The 25,808-nt window shown below is 36.4% G+C and overlaps 1 protein-coding gene across 1 annotated transcript in view; it reads right to left on the minus strand.

The window, feature by feature from the left end:
• CSMD3 (CUB and Sushi multiple domains 3) overlaps positions 1-25,808 on the minus strand; it is an 831,991-nt gene that overhangs the window by 68,338 nt on the left and 737,845 nt on the right. Inside the window, 7 exon segments of the mRNA XM_006085310.3 lie at positions 852-1,037; positions 2,820-3,008; positions 5,456-5,602; positions 5,986-6,174; positions 9,228-9,341; positions 10,021-10,101; positions 25,378-25,523. Coding sequence (XP_006085372.1) covers positions 852-1,037; positions 2,820-3,008; positions 5,456-5,602; positions 5,986-6,174; positions 9,228-9,341; positions 10,021-10,101; positions 25,378-25,523 — 1,052 coding nt within the window.

Genomic DNA, 25,808 nt, shown 5'->3' on the forward strand with positions numbered 1-25,808 from the left:
TATGATTCAGCAATCCCCTTCTGGGTATATATCAAAGGAAATGAATCAAGATCTGAGAGATATCTGCATTCTCATGTTCATTGCAGCATTAGTCATGATAGGCAAGATATAGAAAAAACCTATTCTCTTATTTCTTCAGAAGTTTTGAAGAGATTATATTTTGAGAAAAATTTTTTTTATGAGTATGTTTTTTTATGCAAGATTTGTGAAATAAACTTTGGCTAATTCAAAACTTGCTCAACATACTAGTAAGTAGAAGCACTGTTAGACATAATAAGATTGAAAATAATTAAACACCCTCATTTTAAATGAAATCACAGCTAATTTTAGTACTAAATGAAAAAAAAATCAAAATATAGAGACAAATTAAAGAGCATATTTAACCCAAACATTCTCTAATCCTTTTGCTACCAAATATTTTACCAGAAGTATATTATATTAGCATTATATAATATTTATTTACCTTCTAATGTAGTAATGGCAGCAATGGAAAATATTCTAAATATAAGTTACCTAAAGGATACTAACAAAAGACAAAAATTATGGATCATCTCAGAAGATTTATTTATCCTTTTAAAAGTCAGGGCTGAAAGTATTGAAATATAATTTTATTAATGAAAGCCTAAAACATTTTTTTCCTGTACATTAAAACACATGTTGATTGATGGATGACTTTTTGCAAAATAAATGAAACTTTGTGTTATGTAAGATAGCCAAATTACCTTTTCCTCTTAGATATCATACTTCAAGATTTCATGGATTAGTTCTAAAATTTAAACAATACATATAATTTCAAATCATGTAAGATGCCAATAGAGACACAAATGATGAAATTTCAGTACCACACATACCAACACAGCGAGGGGTCTTGTTATGATTGCTCCAAGTTCCGTCTGATTGACATACAGCAGTGGTAAGTTCCTTAGATGACAACCTATATCCATCGTGACAAAAATAGGTAACTCGGGTTCCTACCAAGTAGTCTGTTGTGAGTATTCCTCCATTTGTTGGAGCTTTAGGAATCCCACAGGAAATTGCTAGAATAAATACATAGATACAAAATCATTGAAACAGAAAAATATTTTATTAGATGTTCATTTAAATTTATTTTAATGTTTATTCAAATTCTATATGATTTAGAGGTTATTATATACTAGAGGCCTGGTGCATGAGATTTGTGAATTCGGGGGGAGGGGTTCCTCAGCCCAGCCTGTGCCCTCTCACAGTCCGGGAGCCCTTGGGGAACGGCCTAAGCCATCAGTCAGACATCCTTTGTGTTGCCACAGAGACAGGAGAGGCCCCCGCCATAGCCTCTGTGCTCGCCAGCTGTGAGCCCCACTCAGGGCTTCTGGTTGAGCGGCACTCGCCCTGTGGGAGCACACTGACCACCAGGGGGCAGCTCCTGCATTGAGCATCTGCCCCCTGGTGGTCAGTGCATGTCATAGCGACCGGTCATTTTGCCCTTTGGTCAATTTGCATATTAGCCTTTTATTATATGGGATATTTTAAATTCCTATGATTCTAAAATTATGAGATCAAAGATTTTTCACCAAACCAGTTCCTAGAAATTATTTAATACTAAGAATTGGTAAATGTTCCTGCTATTCATTGGTCAATGGAAAGCAGAGATTTTCACATTTATTAATGTATATTCTACATGAAGTCAGCACTTTCAATGTTTGCAATCCAGTAAGGTATTACACTTCCCAGAATTCTAATAAGTGGTTAATGTTTCCTGCATCAATAAAAAAAGAAATAATAATTCTTTCATTTCTCATTTATTTATACATGCCTATGAGATTTACCTTTTCATGAATTAGAAATCACAGTTTACCAAGTATGTAAAGCCATTTTGGATGTCAGGTAATATGTATTCTCTGCTCATTTTAACTGGCTGTTGTTTAATTTTAATTGATCTATTTTACATTTTATTTATTTTATAAAAATCACTTTCCTTAAGTAGATTATAAATAAGAACCATTATTTATTAACTAAGAGTGTTATGAATATTTTAATGTGAGGGCTCATAATTGTGATATACACCTCCACCTTCTGGGTAGACTAAATCAAATATAAAATTAAATTTCATATTGACAAAATAATGTGATATGTCAAATAATTAAAAATATTCAAATTCCAATGATGTAAGATCTTCTTGATGCTGAATTTCTTTATGACTATACCTAGCTATAAGAGACTCAACAACTTTTTAAAATAAGATCTAGTACAAAGCTCTAAAAATGTGCCATTTGTTTAAGTAGCTTGTCATTCTGTTTGCTATAGCAGTATGCAATGCTCAAACCATGCCTCACTTTTTAACAAAATTAAAATGAAAATAAAAGAGAGATCTCTGTTGAGTTAGCTAAAGAGTGAAGAAGAAATAATGGGGTGGTTAGCTATATCTTCCCCTTTTAAATGTGTTGCTCTGAGAGTACACTTTTGCATACTCAGAGTGAAAGTCGTCAGTGAACTTGGCTTCTCTTATCCTCTCTATTCTTTCTGCAGACTCCACAGTAACAGTCTCCAGCTCAGGGTCAATCGTTTTCTGACAACAAAGTAATGGAAGTGGTAGATGTATGAGCAAAGTATGCATAACAATGAATAAAGGCATAAACCACACTACAACAAATGAATTTAAAACAACGTGTCACATTCTCAAATTTATCATTCTATGTTTTTAAGCCTTATTTTCATGAGAAGCATCAATAAAATGCTTCTGAATATCTATATATTTGGAAATTACAGTGTTCCAAATTAAAAAGTAAGAAGGGTTCATCTTTTATTAATGTATTTATCTTTCCTTGAATAAATTACTTTACCTTGACAAGCAGGGACAGGCGCATCCCATGCATGATACCCATAGGAAGACTTCCTGCACACGGCACTGCTTTTCCCAACAAGTCGGAATCCTCGGTCACAGGCCCAGCGGACCACACTATTGAGTTGCCCACCTGTCTGACTGATGATGTATCCATGAGGTGGGGATTCTGGTGTACTACAGTAGAAAGCTTTTCAAAAGAAAAAAGTATCACTGTATAATTAATTCACCAGCACTTCTTTACAGCCCACAGTTATAAAAATCTATACGTGAATACCAGACTTAAAAATAGCCATCATGTGAATTTTGTTTTATATGGTTATATTATTTCCTACCCTCTTTTTTAAATGCTTTTATTGATTTTAGAGAGAGATGAAGGGAGAGGGATAAAGAGATAGAAACATCAATGAGAGAGAATCACTGATTGGCTGCTTCCTGCATGACTCTTACGGGGATCAAGCCTGCAACCCAGGCATGTGCCCTGACTGGGAATTGAACCAGTGACCTCCTGGTTCATGGGTCGACCCTGAATCACTGAGTCACACCAGCCAGGTTATTTCCTATCCTCTTGACAATCTACTGACATAACTTTTATGAGACATAACTATCTCTGGACTCTTAATTTTTATTGTCACCAAAGATGCCTTCTAAATTAAAATGTCATATTTTCTTAACAACCTAGAGGTTCAAAAGCCCTATAAATATTTCAGTGAATTTGGAAGCTATATTTCCTGTCATTTGAAGAGCCTAAATGTCACAGCCTTGGTAGGCATATTTTAGATCATGTTGTTTACATGTCACTTTGAAGTTATCTCCAGACACCTATATCATGTTAGATCATGCATTTGGTGTCTAAAAAAGATCCCCTCTATTCCATAATCCTTTCTCCCAGTTTATTAAAGAGTTTCCATGATGTCAAAAGTGCTTATATAAGGAGATTTTTTAAAAAGCCAATAAAATAAACTTTTTTCATCTCCAGAAGTCTGAAATGTCACCAGATAATGTCAAATGGCTTTTTCACATATATGTACTTTGAGAATATTCAGCCTGGCAGAATCCATTTACCCTTTGTAACTTCAATGTATTCATCTGAGAAAAATTAGACTTTATGGATAAATGGTAGGAAATAGATTGGACTTAGAATATTTATGTCATAACCTGTTACTTTTAAAGGAAAAATACATGGTCATTCAACATGTCAAACTATTTTGGGGGTTAAAAGTGGTGCTCTTACTATATTTATATTCAAATTTGTTTTAAATTATAGAACATAATCTAATGCTTATAATTGTTTGATTTGAATGGTTTCTCTTTAAGTTATTCTGTTCTTTAAAAATATAAATTAATGTGCTCAATTTTAAATGCCATCTTTGGGCACAACATTAATACAAAAATTTATATTATTCATATGATCTAAACATAGATTCAAATATGAAAAATCTTAAGGACTAAGGCTTATATTATGACTGAATAATATATTTTTATAACATTCCTCTTTGCAAGCCTAAAAACATTTTTAAAAATCAATCGTGGGATAAAACCTATACATATTAGTAATATGATGTTAGTGATAAGATACTTCTAATATGCAAAAGACAAACTGTTAATAAATTAAAATTAAACTATCATCAGGTGGTTTTAAAATTAAAGTGGATAGACAAAATTGTTTTATTATACATTATGTACTTATGCAAATGTATCTTAATGAGTAAAATTTGAGAGTATATTTTTAGAACTGAAATTAAATACTTATTTAAGTCTATGACTAGAACTGTTGTGTCACAATTGTTTATAAAATATTTATGAAAGTAATTTTCAGTTGAACTAATTAATAATGACCCATGACTTGGGGAAACGTATCTTAACACTGTACAGAGAGAGATAACTGACTAATTCTGAATATTAGTTTATGGAGCATATACTCATGGCGTCTGACATGAATAGGATGGCAAAAAAATGGAATACAACCTTCACATAGTGGAAAACTATTTATAAACTTACTCGATAAGAAAATTATTTATTCAGTATCAGTAGACCTTACCAACAGAAAGGCATTTAGAAAAGACTATTTCATGTTGATAGTATTTTCAGCTCATACCTTTCCAAATATCACTGAATGAAAAGTAGTAATGACTAGAAAATATATTTTTAAAAAGTTTTAAATAATGTGTTCATCATTCTCTTTCAATATTTAATATATTTACAAAGTATCACAAATCAATAAATACTAATGAAAACAAAGATTTTTATCTTTTGTTTAAACTTGTCATTTAAAGAAGTTCTTAAACAGATTAGATATACACAATTGAGCAATACTATTAATATTGTGTGAGAGTTCAAAAGAAAGAAATCTATTGGGAAAAAGCATTAAAATGTCAGAGTTTCATTTATAATTAACTTATATAAGACATAAATATTCTAAGTGCTTTAATCTTTTCAAAAATCATATGACCAAGTAGTAATGAGGAAACTGAGAGAGGGGGTGATATAGAAGTTGCTCAAGAATCATCAATGAAGGAGCTGTGATTTAAGTTTATGTCTAATTCATTAGTGTTGGTGTCTGTGTTCTTTAATCACAACCATACTGAGGATGGAGGTGAGATTTGTACTGGAGTTATATGTTTATGTATCACATACCTATATATCTGATCCGGAAGCCTTTTTTGTTATTGCCATGATCTGCTGACCATTGAAGAAATACCTCATGACCGTTGCTTGTTATATTAAAAGCAGATGAATAATCGCCACTGAGGGAAATAAGCAGGGGACTTTGAATATTTGGTCCTTTGGAAAGAAAATAAAACAATTTAGGTACAACTGAAAAATTATGTTCCAGTTAATCTTTAGTATTTTGCATCTTTAGAATAGTATTAAATATGATGAAATTGCTCCACACACAATATAAAATCTTTATTTTAAACATTTTAATTTCATAGATCTTTATTTTAAACATTTTAATTTCATAGCTAAAGAATCTGCAATTTGTAAAACAATAACCAGGGTTAAGTACAATTTTCATATGGTATATAAGCAAATTTGATGAGACTCTAAAAATATATATAATATACAATCATATAAGCAGTCTTTTATACTGAAGGTCTGAGTGTATAATAAATACAGTATTTGGGCTGAATTTATGAATATCCAATAAATATAACCACGGTTACCATCATACACCTGAAGAACATCAAATTCCTTTTCTGTCTGGAAGAATTCTACAAACATGCTGATATTATATCCCTTTTCCACGGAAATGCTCCAGGCACACATCTGAAGATTTGGGTAGCTGTCAGGATACCCAGGGCTCAATATGACTCCTGTGGAATCTAGCCGCAATTCATTGGCGGGACAGAGCACTGTCAAAGAAAGATATCATTACATTAAGTCAGTGTGCAGGCCTATGTGAAAACGGCACTTTAAATACTGGGTATGCTGCTTGTGTTCAATACTAGAAAGGAGACAATACCTTGAATTATGTGTCAGAAGAAACAACTTGTATTAAGCTTTTAGTTCAAAACATGGAAGAAGGACCTAAAAATTTACGGTATTGATTTCCATGTTTTTTTATTACATAGAAGATGCTTTACTTTTCTGGACAATAAATAAGTAATGAAAAGATGAGGCATCTGTTTTCTTCTGATTCTTTGCATTCTTTCCTTGCCTTTCCCCATCTTCTTATGCTCTCTCCCCTCTGCCTTTCTTGTCTATGTCTTTGCCCTTTCCTTTTCCCTTTCCTTCCTTTCTTAGTGTATTCTCTCCTCAAACCTTAACTCAATCAGATATTTTGAACTCAGCACATTCTTTCATGTTTCTGTTTCAAATGCCATTCTCTTGTCTGCTGCCTTTGAAGTGTTAGTGCATTTCAAGGCCCAGATGAAAAGTGTCCTCTTTGAAACAATCCCTGAACCGCTCTATCAACCCAAGCAGAATTGCAGATTTCCTTCTCGGGGCCTCTGTAATGTATGCTTCTGTTACTGCATTAGCAATTTTATGGCTATCATTTACTTATTTTGGGGGCTGTCTTTCTTGGCTATGATTATTGAAAAGTAAGTGTCATGTCCTATGTAAGGTTTTGGCCCCAATGTTCTGAGCTGAGTATATATTCCATATTACTTTCAAAACACTGATCTGATCCACCATAATTCATTGAAAATCTACAAAGTAGCCCATTCTCATACAATTTCAACATATAGCAAGAAGCCTGATAATCATCAAGATTAAAAGTAAATACATACTTTTGATTGTGACTCTATGTTAGATACTGTTAAGCACCTTTTGTGTAGTATCTCACTTATTTGTCAAAACAGCTTTAAGAAGTGTGTATAATTTTTCCCCATATTATTCATATGAGGAAATTGAGACTCAGAAAGTTTAAAGTCCACAAAGTCTCACAGACTTAACTGAATGGAACCCATATTTTTAACCACCAAATGAAATCCTCCATTATATTTTATTTATATCAAACTGTTTTAAATGTATCACATTTAGAATTGCTTTTCATATTTTAGCTATGAGATTGAAACTTAAAGTGGATCCAGAGAAGAATAAAAAAATAATAATGCATCCCCATTTAGAAAAAGTGGAAAAAATAATTTAAAATAGACTAAAAACAATGTAGATTAGTTTTAAAATATTCCAAACAACTGACTTTTTAGCAAGCTTGTAAAGACAAACTAAAATGTATAGTCAGCTACTTAGCTTATGTATCTGGTCCATTAATTAACATAGCAACTCAGAATGAACTCATTCTGAGGTAGGATTTATTAACTGTTAGCAAGTACCTAATGTTATTATGAGATGAAAATGTATTGTCTTTTTTTGTATTCTCCACAGCAGCTAGATTAAAAAGAGGTGCAATTAGTAATCTATAGGAAATTCATATTTAAAAAATAAGATGTTGGAAGTCTAAAAGATGAGGGATTGTGAAATATCTAGGTTATCCAAATGGTTTTATTTTATTTATTAAAGATTACTGAATTTGAATCCAAATATAAAAAAAGAAGTGTTCTCCTCCAAGAGTCCACAATGCAGTGTTTATATTAGGGTCAAGAAAAATGTCCTGGTATATAATTGCCTGTTTACACCTTCCTGTGTCTGCCCAAGCAATTCTCCCATGCATAATCCCCCAAAAGGCTGAGAATCTGTCTTTTCCATTCACATGTCTAAACATCTGAATCTGAATCCTAAATAATTCATTGTAAATACCCCCAAATTAACTGTATATAAAAAAGGAAGTTGAATAAATGCTATCCAAATAAATGACTATCAGGAATATACATGATAGACTTCAAAATACTCTACCAACGTTAAGATGTTCTAAAACCACTGGCCAAGAGCAATGGAATTGGTCACATGGCACTGGCTTATACCTCCAAACAAGTTTTTCTTTTTGCTACTATAAAAACACCTTATGAAAATTCTTTCATCTTCTTGTAAGAACTCCAATGACATAGAAAATTAAATGTTAATTCCTACTTATAGCACATTTGATATAATCAACGTAACTTTTGTTTTAGGCTTATAACAGTAAATGTTGTGCCCAGGAAAGAGGTTTCCATTCCTCAGAATGAAACTCAATGAAGAAAGTAATCCAAGAAAATCTGAAAAGGATAATTAAATTCAATTATAATTTCATTTGAATTAACCACACAGTTATAATTAGTTACTATGTGTTAGATACTTTTCTGGATCCAATGAATAATACATGATTCCTGAGCACCCACATTCTAGCACATCATTCAAGGTCCATCATGGTCTTGCCTTGTAGCAGAGGGAATTCTTTATAGTCCACACCCTACTGTTTTTCACTTCTGTGCCTTTACATAGACATCTGTCATTTGGGCCATCTCTATGGTAACAGAGTTTAAGTCTCACTTGTAATTTGGAACCCATGACACAGGGCAATGTCCCCTTCAAGCTTTCCCTGCCCCATGAATAGTTACACATTATATGATTCCATAGCCCCCTGCCATATCCCTATACTATGTTGCCTCCATAGATGGGACCATCTATAACTTGTGTTTTTATTTTTTGTTTTTTCCTCAGATCCCCATACTTTACAGATGCTCAGTCAAGTTTAATGAATGTAGTGGTTAGATCAGAAATTACTTTCAAGTTAAGGCAATCAACATTGGAGCTTTATTTAAAGTGATTTATCGTATTTTCCACCTCTTGGAAAAAAATTAAGTAAGTTGAACTGACTTTGGAATAAACTAGAAAAAAATAAAACTTGGAAGAAGAAAAAATGTTTAAAATTAAATATGAGAAATAATGGAATTTTAAAAATACCATAGAGTTGTATAGCTTTTAACATTACTGCCTGTTAAATATTAAATAGTTAAAATTATCCCTGGTATTGAGTTAAACATAAAATAGATATTTAGGAATCAATAATCGTAATAATTGGTACCTTGACAAACTGGAGGTGCTCCATCCATCTGGAGTCGTTCTCCTAATCTGCATGTGAGAATTGCATTGCCCACCAAGGAAAATCCTGGAAGACACTGATACCTAATAATATCACCTGTTAATAAAAGAACAGGCAAAGGTGGCTTCAGATGAGTAACAAGGTGAAAATTAACATGTTTTTAAAGCAATACAAACATCTGTTAATTTTTAATCAGTATAAAAATCCTATTAACAGTAAGTAGGGCTGATATTCAAAATATTGAACTACTAGTACTTCATAGGCACTGACCAATCAGAACTGAAGTCAAGAGTAAACTACCAGTGAGACTGTACTGGTCATGACAGTTGGATATAAGCAGTAGAAGTAAAGAAATAATCTGGTCAGTACAGGTAAGGTATTCATTAAAACTGTAACAAGCAAGTAAAATTATCTATAGTTATTGCTTTAATATTAAGATTTGACTTACATTGGCCATTGATATTTTCTTATATTTCTCAACCAAAAAAAAATAGGATAATAATAAAAGTTTACTATGGCAACATTATACAGCTATATTATTCAAATTCCCACAGTTTTCTAATTGTACATCCTGGAAATATCGAATTCCTTCTTCTTGCTTAATAATTCTTTTCCTCTTTCTACTGCTGTCCATTCTTAAGAATGCTAAGCAATCCCCATCATAGAGGAAAGAGCGTCTAAGACAGGCTGTTTCTATTCTTTATTTTTGTTTCTTTTGAAGCAAATCCCTCTGTTAACAGGGTACTTTCTTTGAAAGTAATATAACAGACTCTACCTATTTCAAATTCATCATCTTCTGTCAAAATTTCAGCATTGGGTACGGGCGGTGGAGGCTGGCACACTCTTAACTGATAGGCTATGAAAAGAGACAATATGTTTATTCCTTCTCTGAGCAGCTATATATATACTCACATAGGCAAGAAAATTCTGCAATGATTATATATAAGGACAATAAATGGTAGAATTTATAAAGTTTCAATTATTTATTTTAAAAAATTCTATACCATTGAGGAAAAAGAAATCATGATTTAGATGCCAAAATATTATCCCATAGTAAGAATGCTTACATTTAAAATCCTGAATTTTACCCTTGTTCTCTTACTTTTTGTTATGTGCTTCATAACACCTGCTATTTTTTTCTTGGAGTATTCACCATTTGGAATTATATATTCATGCCTGTTTATGTGCTCAATGCAGTCTTCCCCAAGGCTCATCAGAGAACCCCCAGCACCAACGGAAGTGCCTGGCATACAATCATAACGACAAACAACTACTCCATGCTTCCTCTATTCCAGGAAATATTATGAGCACTTTACATATAGTAATTATATTAGTCCTTATAAATTATTTATTTTATTGCTCAGTTTAAATAACTGTTTTTATAATTATCCCTATTTTATTAAAAAAAAACTGTTAAAGTGGAGTTTAGAATTTGGTCTATATCACACAGCTATGATGTGGTAGAGCTGGAGTTTGAACCTAGATAGTCTGGTCCCAGAGCCCTCTCTACCCAAGCTATATTAGCATGTTTACAAAATATACATATTTTAAATTTCATCTTTCTAATTATTGATATCTCTTAAACAGGTCATCCCATCAGATTAGATAGATTCCTATTTGGTATAATTTAAAACCACTCCCCTAAATATCTCTATGAATCTAAGCATCATGACTACTAGCCCAATATGATATCTACATCATAATCATTTGCTTAACTCCTGTTTTAATTAGGAGTATTTTTAAAAATGTACTCTTGTTCACTCAAGAACGCATTTTAAACTATTACAACATTTGAATAAAATGTGTTTTATATGTTTAATTGTATTACTTAAACTTAGGAGTTATATATGTACCTCAGTGCTCAGATAAGAGAGAATAAGACTTAAAAGACACAGTGAATCATCTGTGATCAAACAACTAGTACAGAGCTAGTACGTCCCCTAACTTCAAAGTCCACACCTTCAGTGCTTTCTCTATCATAAGAGTATTTATGAGAGTACTGAGGTACATCAATTAGACCAGTTAATGAAGACTCCTATAAAAGGAGATGAATGAGATAACCAATGGACACAGACAGTAGGGAGGTAAGGGCATGTGTTGGGGGGTGGGGGTGGCCAGGGAGAGGTCAATGGGGGAAAAGGGGGACATATGTAATACTTCAAACAATAAATAATTTAAATGTAAATAAAAAAAGAAAAAATACATAATCTTTTTAAATGAGTAAATATTTCCAATCCTGAAGGGTAATCATGGGCATAAGAGCATTTCAGATGTTGGAGAAAATCCATCATGAGATAACAAAAACCCATTTATAAGTGGTTAACAGTCTAATAAACTTTATGTTATTAAGGACAAAGAAAAAAGAAAAAAAATTAAAAATGTAGACAAAGAGGGATAAATCAAGGAAAATTTGTTTTCAATATCCTGTTGTTAATTGTTGTCTGTCTCTTCCAACATTTTCCTTCCAGTACTTCAACCTGTTTATAAAAGCACTTGCTGTGCAGGGATGCTAATTTGCAAGGAAAACACTGCTCTACACAGAAGGGTCCCCACTAGAAAAGGGAAGACTTGCTAGGAAAGGAGCCCAGGGCAGAGAAGTCCAGCCTAGATTTTTGAGAAAGACTTTAGTTGAGAATAATGTTAGGAATTTTGAAAATCATTTTCCTGAACTTAGACCTTAGAAATACAAAGAGGTAAGAGAAAGGGGAGGAGAGCCTCAACATGGAGAAATCCTTTTAAAACTAGGATTTCAAGAAGAGCATTTTATTGGATCTTAAGTAGAGTAGAGGTCAACTCAGAAGTTAGAGAAGTGTAGAGATGCCCACGTGTATATTATTTAACTTTTGTTTGCCTATAAAGTTATTTTTAATCTTCGTGATAATCATGTTATTTTCTTATTGTAAAAGGAGCACATTTTTATCATTGAGGAATCCATGACTCTTGCATGTATAGAACATGCTTAGATAACTCAGTTGCAGAGTTTAAAAGACCAGAGTTTGTAAATTGTCATTAATGAGGATTGTGATGCTCAGAGATATGTTATTTTCCCAAGACCACCTGGGTGCTGTGAGCTAAATTCTGTCTCATTCTCTGTCATTGACCATCCCTAGCACTTTTATAAACTGTCTCTAGAGCCAAGGAATTAATTACCTTGGGTCATGAAGGGTCTTAGGAGGCATAATGTCCTTCCCCTGCTACCTCTACCTCAGTAAGAACAATTCTATTTGGATTAGTTGTATAGTTTTGAATTCTAAACAACTTTCCGTTGAAACAATTTTCTACAGTCTCTACCTAAGTGATTTCATTGATTTAAATATATATATATATTATTGATTTCAGAGAGGAAGGGAGAGGGAGACAGATAGAAACATCAATGATGAGAGAGAATCATTGATCAGCTGCTTCCTGCATGCCCCCTACTGAGGATCAAGCTTACAACCTGGGCTTGTGCCCTTGACCAGAATCAAACCCCGGGACCCTTCAGTCCATGGGCTGATGCTCTATCCATTGAGCCAAACCAGCTAGGGCTCATGGATTCTTTTGACTTCAAGTCTGAATTCATGCTTCAAATCCCAATTTTAGATTACCAGGATAATCATTTATTCTGAGCTCTCGACTGCCTCCCTCCCCTTACCCCTTACTGTTACTTTCTAATCATAGAACTGTTTTATGGTACATGTGATCATGACTTGTTTTAAAATCTATTATTGTTCATCTATTGGCTTGCTTGTGCATTGTTTGTGCCTCTATCTTGACTTTAAGTAACGTAAGGGATGAGACTTTTTCACAGTTAAGTCATTAGCTTCTATCACTATGCTTATTATCCAACAAATATTTGCCAAATAACATACAGAACATAGGTTTCCTCAAAACAGTCTCTAAATAAACAGTCTTACCTAAGATAACTCTCATCTCTAAAACTGCAAATGGTGAGGAAATAGGGCCAATTTTGGGTCAGGGTTCTAGAGATTGGGTTCTAAATAGGACCTGCCTGAGATGATTTTCAGGGTTTAACTATATAATTCTGATTATAATATAAAGGATTTTAAAACCACACCCTTTGTGTCTGTTTTTCTTTAGACCCTTGAAGGCAAAGAATTACAAAAGGTTAAATCATAAACAGCTTCCAACAATTCTGTTTTTCAATTTTTGTCAGTGTCTACTAGTCTGTTAAAAATAAGTCTAAAATTTGTCCAGTGTCTTCTCGTTCTTGCTGCCAACATTTTAGTGTGAACCCCTGTCATTTCATAGTTTTTGTACTGGGCTGAATAGTGTCCTCCAACATGTATGTCTTTCTTGAAATCCCAAAATATTATTTGAAAATGGGGTTGTTTCAGATCTAATACGTTAAGTTGAGGTCACACTGAATTAAGGTGAGCCATTAAATGGGTATGACTGCTGTTCTTATAAGAAGAGAAGAGATAGAGACTGACACACAGGGAAGACGTGTGATGATGCGGACAGAGATTGGAGTGATTTATCTGCAAGGTAAAGAATGCCAATGTTGTCTGGCTACCACCAGAAGCTACCACAGCCTTCAGAGACAGCATGATCCTCTCGATACACTGATTTCATACCTCTTGCCCCCAGAACTGAGAGAGAGAAAAATCTGTTTCCTTAAGCTAGCCAGTTGGGGCACTTCATTACAGTAACCCTAGGAAACTAATGCTCCTATATTATTACATTGGCCGACAGGCTGTTACTCGGCTTCTGTGTCCTTTTGATACAATCCTCCCTACACACAAGTGGTGGAAGGGAATTAAGACAGTATTTACACTAAATCCACTGTGTCCCAAGGATTCTGCAAAGGAATCAGCAGAATTTTGCATAAAATCAACAAAGAGGCCAGGGAGGCTTGCTTGAGAGAGAACCCTGGGGAGAATGAGGAGGCATGAGAAAAAAAGGTAAACTAAGGCTGAATCCAACGGAGTCTATGCGCTGGGCTCAGGATTGGTTTAATGCAGTGATGGCGAACCTATAACACGTGTGTCAGAGGTGACACGCGAACTCATTTTTTTGGTTGATTTTTCTTTGTTAAATGGCATTTAAATATATAAAATAAATATTAAAAATATAAGTCTTTGTTTTACTATGGTTGCAAATATCAAAAAAGTCCTACATGTGACACGGCACCAGAGTTAAGTTAGGGTTTATCAAAATGCTGACACGCCGAGCTCAAAAGGTTCGCCATCACTGGTTTAATGTGAGGCCAGTGGGAAACCTGGGAAGAGTTTTCAGTCTGAGAGTAACGTGATCAGATTTCTTAAAAAAAAAATAACAACACTGGCTGCAGTAGGAAAAACACACACAGTTGGAAGGGGACAAAGGTGGATACCTAGACTCTACAAAGCTGTGGGTGTTCAATAAACAATTGTTGATGGATTCTAAAAACACAGGTGTCCACAGATGACATGATATTAAAAGTGTTGATTATGACCTCCAACAGTCCCTCACTTTGGTTAATAAACTTTAGCCCCACATATTAACCAGTTTATATTTTCAGCTGCAAATAAACATGTAGTTCCTCTCCTCCGCTTAAAACTCAAGGACCCGATTTGTTGTATCACCCAGCTACGATGCCATTCTCACCTCACAAAAAAATATTAAACCACGTCTCTTCACTTTTTCAAAATAAACTTTGAAAAATGAAACCTGTCTACACCCTACCCCTTACCATACTCCCTTCTATTCTCTAATCAACATAGCTCTGAAATGGTTGGTGGTGTAACATTTGATCATGTGGCTAAACCTTTAAGTTCTGTATAATTTTTTATTTGCCTTTTTGAAACCCATCTTCCTTTCTCTTTTTAAACTTTGTTCTCAGATGACTGAAATGGAGACATTTTCACTGATCACCCTACCTGGAGTTAATTCCTCACAATCACTCCAGTTCACATCTCTCTATTTCCATCTGGCAGTTTTTACAATCTGTAAGAATTATTTGTTTACTGTCCGTTTTCTCGCACTAGAATGTAGCTGTGTGAGGGCAGGGGCTTATGTTTATGTTATTAAGTTCTAACTCCTATGGGCATAATACAGTAACTAACATAATAATATTCAATAAATATCTGCTGAGTGGCTGAATCTAGAAAAATGAGATAAATGTTGAGTGAACATATATAAAGTACTTTCTATGATATTGAGTATAAATGCAGTCCAGACTCTCTGGATTTAAATCTTATTTCTAAGGCTGACAAATTGGGTAATCTTGGATAAGTTGCCTATTGTCTGCCTCATTTTTCCTCATTTGTAAAATAGTAATGATAACAGTAATAATTTTATGCCACTTCAAAAGGTGTCTATAAGGATCAACATCTTTATATATGCAAAGCACATGGAGTAGTGCCTGGCACATAGTAAGCACATTATAAGAGTAAGTCCTTGTTATATCAATTTAGAATGCCATTCCTTCCAGATAGTTGGTGTTTAGAGAGAAATAAGAACATTTGCTAAAATAATAATACTTTCTGCTGTTCCCAAGTTTCCCTGTATATTCATGAAAGACATTTTGCTTTGGTAATTACTGCAATAATTCCAAGCAAAATTTAGGTATGTTATCTTTGTTGGCAGGATCAGGGTATAAAAGGCAATGGTTAGTGGTGGGATGTATTAGATCAGTGGTTCTCAACCTTCCTAATGCCGCAACCCTTTAATACAGTTCCTCAGTTATAGTGACCCCCAACCATAAAATTATTTTCGTTGCTACTTCATAACTGTAATTTTGCGACTGTTAAGAATCGTAATGTAAATATCTGATATGCAGGATGTATTTTCATTGTTACAAATTGAACATAATTAAAGCACAGTGATTAAACACAAAAACAATATGTAATTATATATGTGTTTTCCGATGGTCTTAGGCGACCCCTGTGAAAGGGTCGTTCGACTCCCAAAGGGGTCGCGACCCACAGGTTGAGAACCACTGTATTAGATGAAGGCCATAGTGGGGAATGAAACATTATAGCTCCACATCTCTTTCTGGACATGTTTCTATCAAAGCAATGAGCATCCCTGGAAAATATATGTCCGCCAATTTGTGCTGGTTATTCATTACTCTTGTGCACACAACAGCCTACGCTGCTATTTACTCTGGAAGCAGGCTGCGTGTGCCCCCATCTCGGTTCTGCGGGCTCCATGGCCTCTTAGGCAAACTGCTAAGACTCTGTGCTTCAGTTTTCTAGTCTGCAAAATAAACACAAAACTAAGACTGAGTTGATAGATTGTAATGGGCTTAGAAGAGTGCCTGACACCTATTTCAAAGGGAAAACACATTCCCTGCTTATATACGGCTAACATGGCTGCTGGGATGGCAGCTGTGTCCTGAATACATATAATCTCAATTATTGACCTTACTCACAACCTGATATCATTCCCAGGGCTAGTGCCCATGGGACTTCCCAGAACATATCAAACAAGTTGTTTTGTTTCTATTCTTATTTAAATTGGCTATACTTTGCAAATGCAGAGATTACTTATGTATTTTTCATTGATGTACATTATACTGTAATATAAAATCCTTGAGTTCAACAACCTATGTTAGAGTCCTGTATGGTATATAACAAAACTGCTAGCACAATGCCCTGGGAATAATATTCAATAAATACCAACTGATGATGAATTAAAACAATGTCTCATCCTGTATAATGTATATACTTTGGTTACTTTGGAAGAAAAACAGGTCTAGGATAAATATACCCAATATTGTACAGGTTAGAATCATAGGTTGTTTGATCTGAAAGTCACCTAATAAATCACTTCTTCTAATATCTTTCTTTTGATGCAGTGGAGGGAGAAGGTGACCTAACAAAGTGAAGTAAGAGCAGAAGTGAAACTTTTAAATTCTGTCATTTAAATTTTAAATAGTATTAGCATATATTTTAGTACATGCCTTTCATGGATTCCTCTATTTAGAAACAGGTTCAGAGTTATGACCATTAATGAAAAAGCTGTGTACCACATATCTACACATTTGATCTAAATCTGTATTATCTTTAGAAGAATCATTTATTTGACATGTCATTCAGCTTTAAAATACCATTTATGATTTAATAACTGAATGAGGGCATCATATTCCACATGTCAGTATCTTTTTTCTAATATACATGTTTTTATTTATTTTAGACAGAGGAAAAGAGAGGGAGAGAGAAATAGAAACATCAATGAGAGAGAAGCATCATAGATCAGCTGCCTCCTTCAGGTGCCCTGCTGAAGATCAAGCCCACAACCCGGGCATTGCCCTGACCTGGAATCGAACCCACAACCTCCTGGTGCACAGGGCAATGCTCAATCAACAGAGCCACACTGGCCAGACTACATGTCAGTATCTTTTGAGGATGACTGTCATTTGAATTGTACCCTGTTTTTATTCAAATGTGTGTAGGTCTCTGGTTCCTGCTTCTTGAGATTACTTTAGGGTTTGATTCTGGCAATATATTTTGTTACTTTTAATTTCCTATTATCTTTGTCATGAAATATCCAACCTAATTCCAGAAAAGAGTGCTGTATTTACCTACTTCAATTCAACTGAGCTATTAAAGGCGTCTTCAAAAAACAGAAGAAGACAGAATAGAACACTGGCAAATTTACATTCCTCCTCTGAACCAAAAAAGCATGAGTGCACAACCTTTCAGTCAGGTAAGGGCACTATTTTTTTCAGAGGGAAAAAAAATAATAGTGTTCTCTGTTCCCTCATAAACTCTAAGATCTCTATAGTCATGGGCAGACTTCTGTGGTGACCCAGATTAGTTCAAGAATGATATTCATGATTTGGGGGAAAATTGAAGGAGAAAAAGGATTGGTAAGTACATGTTCAATTATGTAATTGTGGCAATGTTAAAAGTTGTGTGAAATAAGCTCCACTTGTAGGTGGACTTAAATAAATGTTCTTGTAGGTAGTTCTAATTAAGAGGAAAAATCTGAGTGTGAATTGAGGTACCCTAATACGCTGATATTAGAAAAAGGAGTGACCTGGATAATGGACTTAAACATTAAAATGATACTTTCTCTTCTAAGTTAATAAATATATGTTCTATACTATAGCCTTCTGGTTGTTTGGATTGGCATAAGTCAACCCTCAATAAAACGTATTTTCTCTTCACACAGTGACCATGGAGCATTTGGGGAACTACGAAGAAAACATACTAAGTTGCGATAAACCTCCCAACATATTGCAGTTAGCTTGTAAGTCCTGGGGGAGAAGCACTAAGAAGTGTGAAGCTTCAAGTTGTAATTAGAAAGGGTATTTTCTGGAACATAAGATGACCTATCATCTTGCTAAAAATGAAAGTAATTTTTGCTAAATTTTTAACGAAAACAGATTTACATACCATTAAGTATAATCTATGCATGAGATAGTACCGGTTTAGGTACTTATTGCCTAGCACTTATTTTATTACTGCAGCTGTTTGCATTATTTAAAAAGAGGTCATTCTTTGGAGTCAGACGGACCTATTTGAATTCCAGGCAGCCCTTCTATTTATTAGTTCTCTGGTTTTATGTAGGCTACGAAATTTTTATTCAGTTCTTTCATTATTAAAATAGGATTCATAAGGCTTACCTTGCAGAGTTATTACAAAAATTAGCAATAATATATGGAAAGTACCTAGCATAGCACTGAGCATATTACGTTTTCCGTAAATGGCAGCTATGGCTGTTATAGTGACCATCATACAAAGTCAGTGTCTGCAAAGCATGTAGCTAAAAAGGTTTTGTGTAGTTTACTTTCAAAGAGTCACTGATTAGGACTGAAAGTTGTTATTATTTATTATAAGCCAACCCCATCTTGACTCTATAGCAGATATCAAGAAAATTCAGCAATACTGAGAGAGACAAAAACATTTCCTCAGATGAAGAAGAAATATGATAAATGAGATAAAGTGCCTCAACATTTACCCCTGTCCTATTTTTTCATTGCACATAAATTGCATTTTGCGAAGCTTTTTATGAATGTTATTTTTGATCAGGAAAGGCTTTATGAAAGTGATATTTTATAAAAGACAGATGGCTAGCTGGATCTCATAAAAGAAGTCAGGTTAGAGAGAGGGAAAAAAACACTTTTTTTTCTCTTTTCAAACATATTTAAAATACCTTAATAAGTAAAATTTAAATGATTAATGTGACCTTAAGAAAATATATGAAAGTATAGATCTGTCAGATTTATAAAATAAATACACAAGTCATAAGAAAACTACTCCTGACTTAACAGGGCATAACAGAAGGAACTATTAAATCACTAAGAGAATTTAAAGAAAATTGTATGTGGGGGTAAACCATTCTAAGCTTAGCTATACTCAACCATCTTAAAATAAGCATTAAATAATAAATTACCTACTGGTTTATTTATTTTTACAAATATAAAATGACTTGAACAATTTTTTTTATCATTGCAAGAGTTCACTTTGACACTGAGCTATAGGTACTGACTATGGGCCCAGAATAGGAATATTATATTTTAGATGTATTAAATTATATTAGTTGTATTAATACTAATTTGAAAACACACATCTTTTTTGTTTCTGTGAGAGGAAATAGGTACATGTCTACATATTGTAAAATAATCTTTTCAAAAGTTGTTACTAGTATAGCTAAAAAGTAAATAAACAACTTTTTTGAAAAAATGTGAACACACTTCCCACTGTAAAACTAAAACATAGTCAATCCCAATCAGTCAATAATCCTATATAATAAAATCCTAATATGCAAATTGGCTGAATGGTGGAACGACCAGCGGAATAACTGGTCACTATGATGTGCACTGACCATCAGTGAGCAGACTCTCAACACAGGAGCTGCCCCCTAGTGATCAGTGAGCTCCCACAGGGGGAGTGCCACTCAGCCAGAACCTGGACTCATGGCTGGTGAGCACAGCGGTGGTGGCGGTAGCCTATACCACCTCCACTGCAGGTGGGCAGTGAGGCGCGAGCAGTCCCGGACTGCAAGAGCCCCAGACTGCGAGAGGGATGTCTGCCTGCCAGCTTAGGCCCAATCCCCAGGCAGACATTGACATCCCCCGAGGGGTCCCAGACTGTGAGAGGGCGCAGGCTGGGCTGAGGGCCCTCCCCATGCACCAATTTCATGCACTGGGCCTCTAGTAAAAATATAAAAGGGATACAAAGCAGAAATATGCTGTGTCTTCAAAAATGCATTCACTATTATTTAACTCCCAGGCTTATAAAACAATACACTATACTGTCATTAAGTTCTCTTAGACTTGGAAAAAAGAATAAGTGCATCATAGAGAAGATGGTAGTGACACCTATGAGTGCGAATTATCAAGAAATGGAGGGATTTAAGATGGAGAGACTTAAAGAACTAAAGATGAGTAAGAAACCATTTAGGAACTGAAGTTCAGGAGGAAGTAAGAGAACATATCTGCCTGAAGCCAGAATAGATAGACACTGGGGAGTAAGGTTCAATGAACCAGATTATAGGGTAGATATAAATTTGATTTAATGTAGGCATCATGCATTCTTGAAAAGGTGAATCTGGATGAAAGCAGTGCTTAGGAAAACTATCCTAAGTGAGCTGTTGGAATGTAAGGCATCTGTCAATTTTAAAATGAGCCCTAGCTCAATTTTCAAGGTCATTTTAAGGTTTGGGTAAAATTTCCAGAGATGTTGATTCAAATGTTAGGATTCTCTAGGCTCTGGTAATTTTGCCTTATTATGAAATTTAAAGCATAAAATAAATGCTCTCTCAGAAAATGTAAAATGTGAGATAAGGTATGGTAAGGAAAGGAAAACTTACTGAACATCTACTCTGTCAGGCACTATAATAACTGCATATTATCCATTGTCTCCAATTCTCATATAATCTCTGCAATATAATGCTGATAATAAATAGTAATAATGACAGCAATTATTTGGGCTGAACTATGCAATATTGAGCATTTTTTACCAAAAATTTCATATTGTTCAATCTAACTTATGTCAGTAATTGAAGTAATTTCTACATATCCAGTATCTCATTAATCTCAGCAATCCTACAATGATATTTATAGCTTAAACTAGAGGCCTGGTGCACAACATTCGTGCACTGGGGGGGGGGTGTCCCCTCAGCCCAGTCTGAGCCCTCTTTCAGTCCAGGACCCCTCAGGGGATGTCCACCTTCCAGCTAAGCCAGCAGGCAGACATTCCCCAAGAGGTCCGAGGGGAGCAGGCCTAAGCCAGCAGGCAGACATCCCCTGAGGGGTCCTCAGCGCTGCTGTGGAGGCAGGAGAGGCTCCCGCCACCGCCGCTGCACTCACCAGCCGTGAGCCTGGCTTCTGGCTAAGAGGCCCTCCCCTTGTGGGAGCGCAGTGACCAACAGGGGGCAGCTTCTGGGTTGCGCATTTGCTCCCTGGTGGTCAGTGTGAATCATAGCAATCGGTCATTCCAACATTCAGTCAATTTGCATATTAGCCTTTTATTATATAGGATAAGTGAATAGCAACGGGTAACTTGTCCAAAGTCAATTGGAAAACTAAGCACTAAATAAATACTTAATCTACTTGATCTTATTCCTAAACTAATTCTGTTATTGTTATACATGACTCAAAACCTAGTTACACAACAGATGAAACATATTTTGAATATATATATATAGAATATACATACTAGAGGCCCAGTGCACTAATTTGTGCACAGGTGGGGTCTCTCGGCATGGCCTGAGAGGATTGGGCCAAAACTGGCAGTCCAATGCCACCTGCTGCTCCTGCCTGCTGCTCCCGCTTATCCTGGCCTCACTGCGCCTGCGGTGGGCTCATACCCAGTCATTCCTGATCAGGAGAGGCTCACACCGCTGCAGCGATGCTCACCAGCGATGAGCCCTGCGTCTGGCACCCATCCTGAGAGGGATGGGGGGGAGCTGGGATGTGATTGGCCCTCCGGGTGGGTGGTGGGACACCCTTGCCAGCCCGGGATCCAGATCTGTCTCATTGATGTTCACGCCGGTTGTCAGGAGCCACCTGGCAGCTGCTTCTATATCATTTCTTCCTTGTGGAGCATCTAGGGAGGGGAAGCAGCCATAGTGCCTGAGGCCAACTTCCAGGAGGCTGGTGGAGCTGTTGGGATCATGCTGGCAGTGCCAGTCCGTCAGTGCCTGGCCCGTTCTCCAAAGATTGGACCTGCAGGACTACTGAGGGAGTGAGTGGTTGCCACCTGGGCTGGTGGGCTACCAGGACAGGTCCCCTGTTGGAGCACACTGACCACAGGGGGCAGCTTCTGCATTGAGCGTCTGCCCCCTGGTGGTTAGTGCGCATCATAGTGACTGGTCGACCAGTCACTTAGGATTTTATATATCCTATCTAATAAAGAAGGGACATGCTAATTGACCCTCATGCTATCACAAAGATGGCGATGCCCACATCCAATAAGGAAGGGCTATGCTAATTGAATCCCCCCTTAAAGATGGTGATTCCCACAACCAATAAGGAGGGGCTATGCTAATTGACTGCCCCGCCTTCAAAGATGGCAGTACCAACAGTCAATAAGGAGGAAATATGCTAATTGACTGCCATGACCTCAAAGATGGCGGCACCCACAGCCACAAGATGGAGGCACCCAGGCCCCTCAGCCCCCCAGCTGCCCAGGGCCAGCCCGAGGGATGACCAAATGACTGAACAAGCAGGCTGGGTGGGGCTACCAGGCTGGTGGGGGGCCATGAGGGGCAACCAGGCTAGCAGGGGGGCAGTTGGGGGCAACCAGGCCAACGGGGGGGTGTAGTTGGGGGCAACCAGGCTGGCAGGGGTGCAGCTGGGGGCAATTAGGCTGGCAGGGGGGGCAGTGAGGGGTGACTAGGCCAGCAGGGGGGCATTTGGGGGTGACCAGGCTTGCAGGTAGGGGCAGTTAGGGGTGACCAGGCTGGCAGAAAGAGGTAGTTGGGGGCGACCAGGCCGGCATGCAGAGGCAGTGAAGGGTAATCAGGCTGGTGGGGGGGCAGTTAGGGGCGATCAGGCAGGCAGGCAGGTGAGCAATTAGGAGCCAGTGGTCCAGGATTGTGAGAGGGATGTCCGACTGCCGGTTTAAACTGGCAGTCGGACATCCCCCAAGGCGTCCCAGATTGGAGAGGGTGCAGGCTGGGCTTAGGGGACCCCCCCTCCCCATGCACAAATTTCATGCACCGGGCCTCTAGTCTATATCATAAAAGGCCTGTGGTCATGACTCCATTAAACAACCGGTCACCAGGAGGTGCATGGAGCACCTCTTGTAGGCCGGGACTCATGGCTTGTGCAGTGAGGTGGGGCTCACATGGGGCTGGCAGGCGGGCCATGCGGTGAAGAGGGCACAGGGGATGGGCGCTGGGCTGGGGGCGGGGAGCACGGCGCAGTTCCCCAGGTGGCAAGCGAAGATGCTCCTGCCGTGGAGGTTGGGGAGGGGGAGCACATGGCTGGCGGCAGGGGGAGGCAGCACGCAGGGGAAGGGCATGAGCTGGGAGTGCTACAGGGCGCTAGCAGCATCCACGGAGCATGCAAGGTGTCACAGGGCAGCGGACATGGCCCTGATGGCAGGCTAGGCCTACGGGACCCTACACATGCATGATTTAATCGTGCGCTGGGCCTCTAGTATAGATATATCTCCACATAAGTGTCCATGTAAATCCACATTCACGCTTTGTGTGTATGCAGATACATTTTGCAATCTTAATTTTTTCTATGTGAATACACATACACAGACATTTTTTCTCTGACAATATTTCCCTTTTGACATCTATCCTACATTTTACAAGAATTGTACATTCCCTACATGGTCATCTATGGATATTTATAGTCCATCAATGAATTAGTCCCTTGTCATTTGTTCTGGCAGGGCACAAAATAATAAAAATTTATGCAAGGATCCATGAAAGATAAAATGTACAAATGCAGTTAAGCAACTAATTCATTTTTCAACTTTAACTATTACTTAATTTATTGGTTCCCAAGTTATGGTTAGTTATGAAAGTAATAAAACTGTTGTTATAGTCTTAGACTATATCTACGTAATGCCAGCATCAATATCCAAGTCAGTAAACAAGGCAAGTGAGTTATTTTGTTAAAAGCCCAAACAAAAGTTACCTAACTGAATGCCCCTTTCTAATTGGCTATGCTGGAGTGTTCATGCAGCTGTGGGCGCTAGAGAAGTACAAAGTGGGTACTATGTACTGGCTGATAAATGCTGAGATAAAGCAAATCAAATATTTTCTGGCCGATGATCTGAGTATCTAAACCTGATGTGTTTTAAATGTGAGAATAACCATATTTTTCATGGAATATAAGATGTATCAAAGCTTTACATTGTGTTAAGAGAGATAAAAACATTAAATTGTACATTAATGTAATGGACAAAGCACATGTTCATGTTGCAAATTTTTATATAACTTGCAAATTTAATTCAGTAGGTTATTGATTCTATGAAATACTCATGGAATTGGTCCAACAAAGTTACATGAGGCAGAAAGTGTTTCATGGAGGTATGGTCATAGCAGATAAAGGCATGTAATCATTAGAAATAAATTAAAATTTTCTTGTTTATAATGAAATAAAATCAATTTGAGATAAAATAAAAATATTGAAAAGCTGTGAGACCATCTGAATGTTTTTCTCAAGAAGTTACCATTATGAGGAGAAGACCCAGAAGTATACAAAGAATTAAGGTTGCAATTCTTCATAAATTATTCTATAGGCATAAAAGCTATGAATTTATTAATCTGGAATAGTCACTGAAAACTGTAACATTCTAGACTAGCTATAGTTTTGAAACAAAGTATAAATGATTGCGTAATATGATTCAAAGCAAAAAGATATTGGATGCTAGTTTTAGAAAGACTCACAGCAGGTTGAATAAACATTTTGTATTGAAAAGTCTATTAATGTCTCAAAGTTACATGCAATAAAATATAAACAGCTGGTTCTCTTTTATTGGTTTCCATGTGGAAAAAAATATTATTTTCTACTGGGTAATTACTGAGTGATTTATATCCTGTCTCCATTAGTTTAGATTTTAATGTCCCTAATGCTTATAAGAGGTTATTCTTTGCAAGTAAATGTATTCGAAGCAATTTTAAGTGTCACAATTTAATACCTTTTCAATCATTGGTTAAATATATTTTGCAGTCAATTTTCCAGGACAATTTTAAACAGTAGCAAATGAAACATAAACTCTTAGATAATACGAACCATGATAACTGAGCACAAAAAAGCCACTGGTTGTGAAATCACTGTGGAATTTGATGAGAATCTGGTTTGAAGTGCTGTAGACTGACTCCAAAGCAGTGTTGCCACTGAACTGCCCAATCTGAGGTGAGTTTTGATCTGGTCCATCCCTGTTAGAGAGAGACAGAGCAGAGGGGGAGAAAGATTAAGACTAGTTTTTTAGGTGAGTTTTCCACAAAGTTTAATAAAGGCATTAAATAAGAGATGATAGAGCAGATGAAATAACCAATGAGTGCCATATCACATTGGTATACTTTGTGTTTATATCAGTGATAACATTTAAAAAATGTAAAGTATAAAAATAGACCAGATTTTTACCTAACTGAAATGCACTCATATTAGTTGTAATCAATGACACTATCTTTGGTTTCCTGACTACAACCCAAGCTTCCTAA

The sequence above is a fragment of the Myotis lucifugus genome, unplaced genomic scaffold (genome assembly GCF_000147115.1).
Source record: "Myotis lucifugus unplaced genomic scaffold, Myoluc2.0 scaffold_17, whole genome shotgun sequence".
Lineage (NCBI taxonomy): Eukaryota > Metazoa > Chordata > Mammalia > Chiroptera > Vespertilionidae > Myotis > Myotis lucifugus.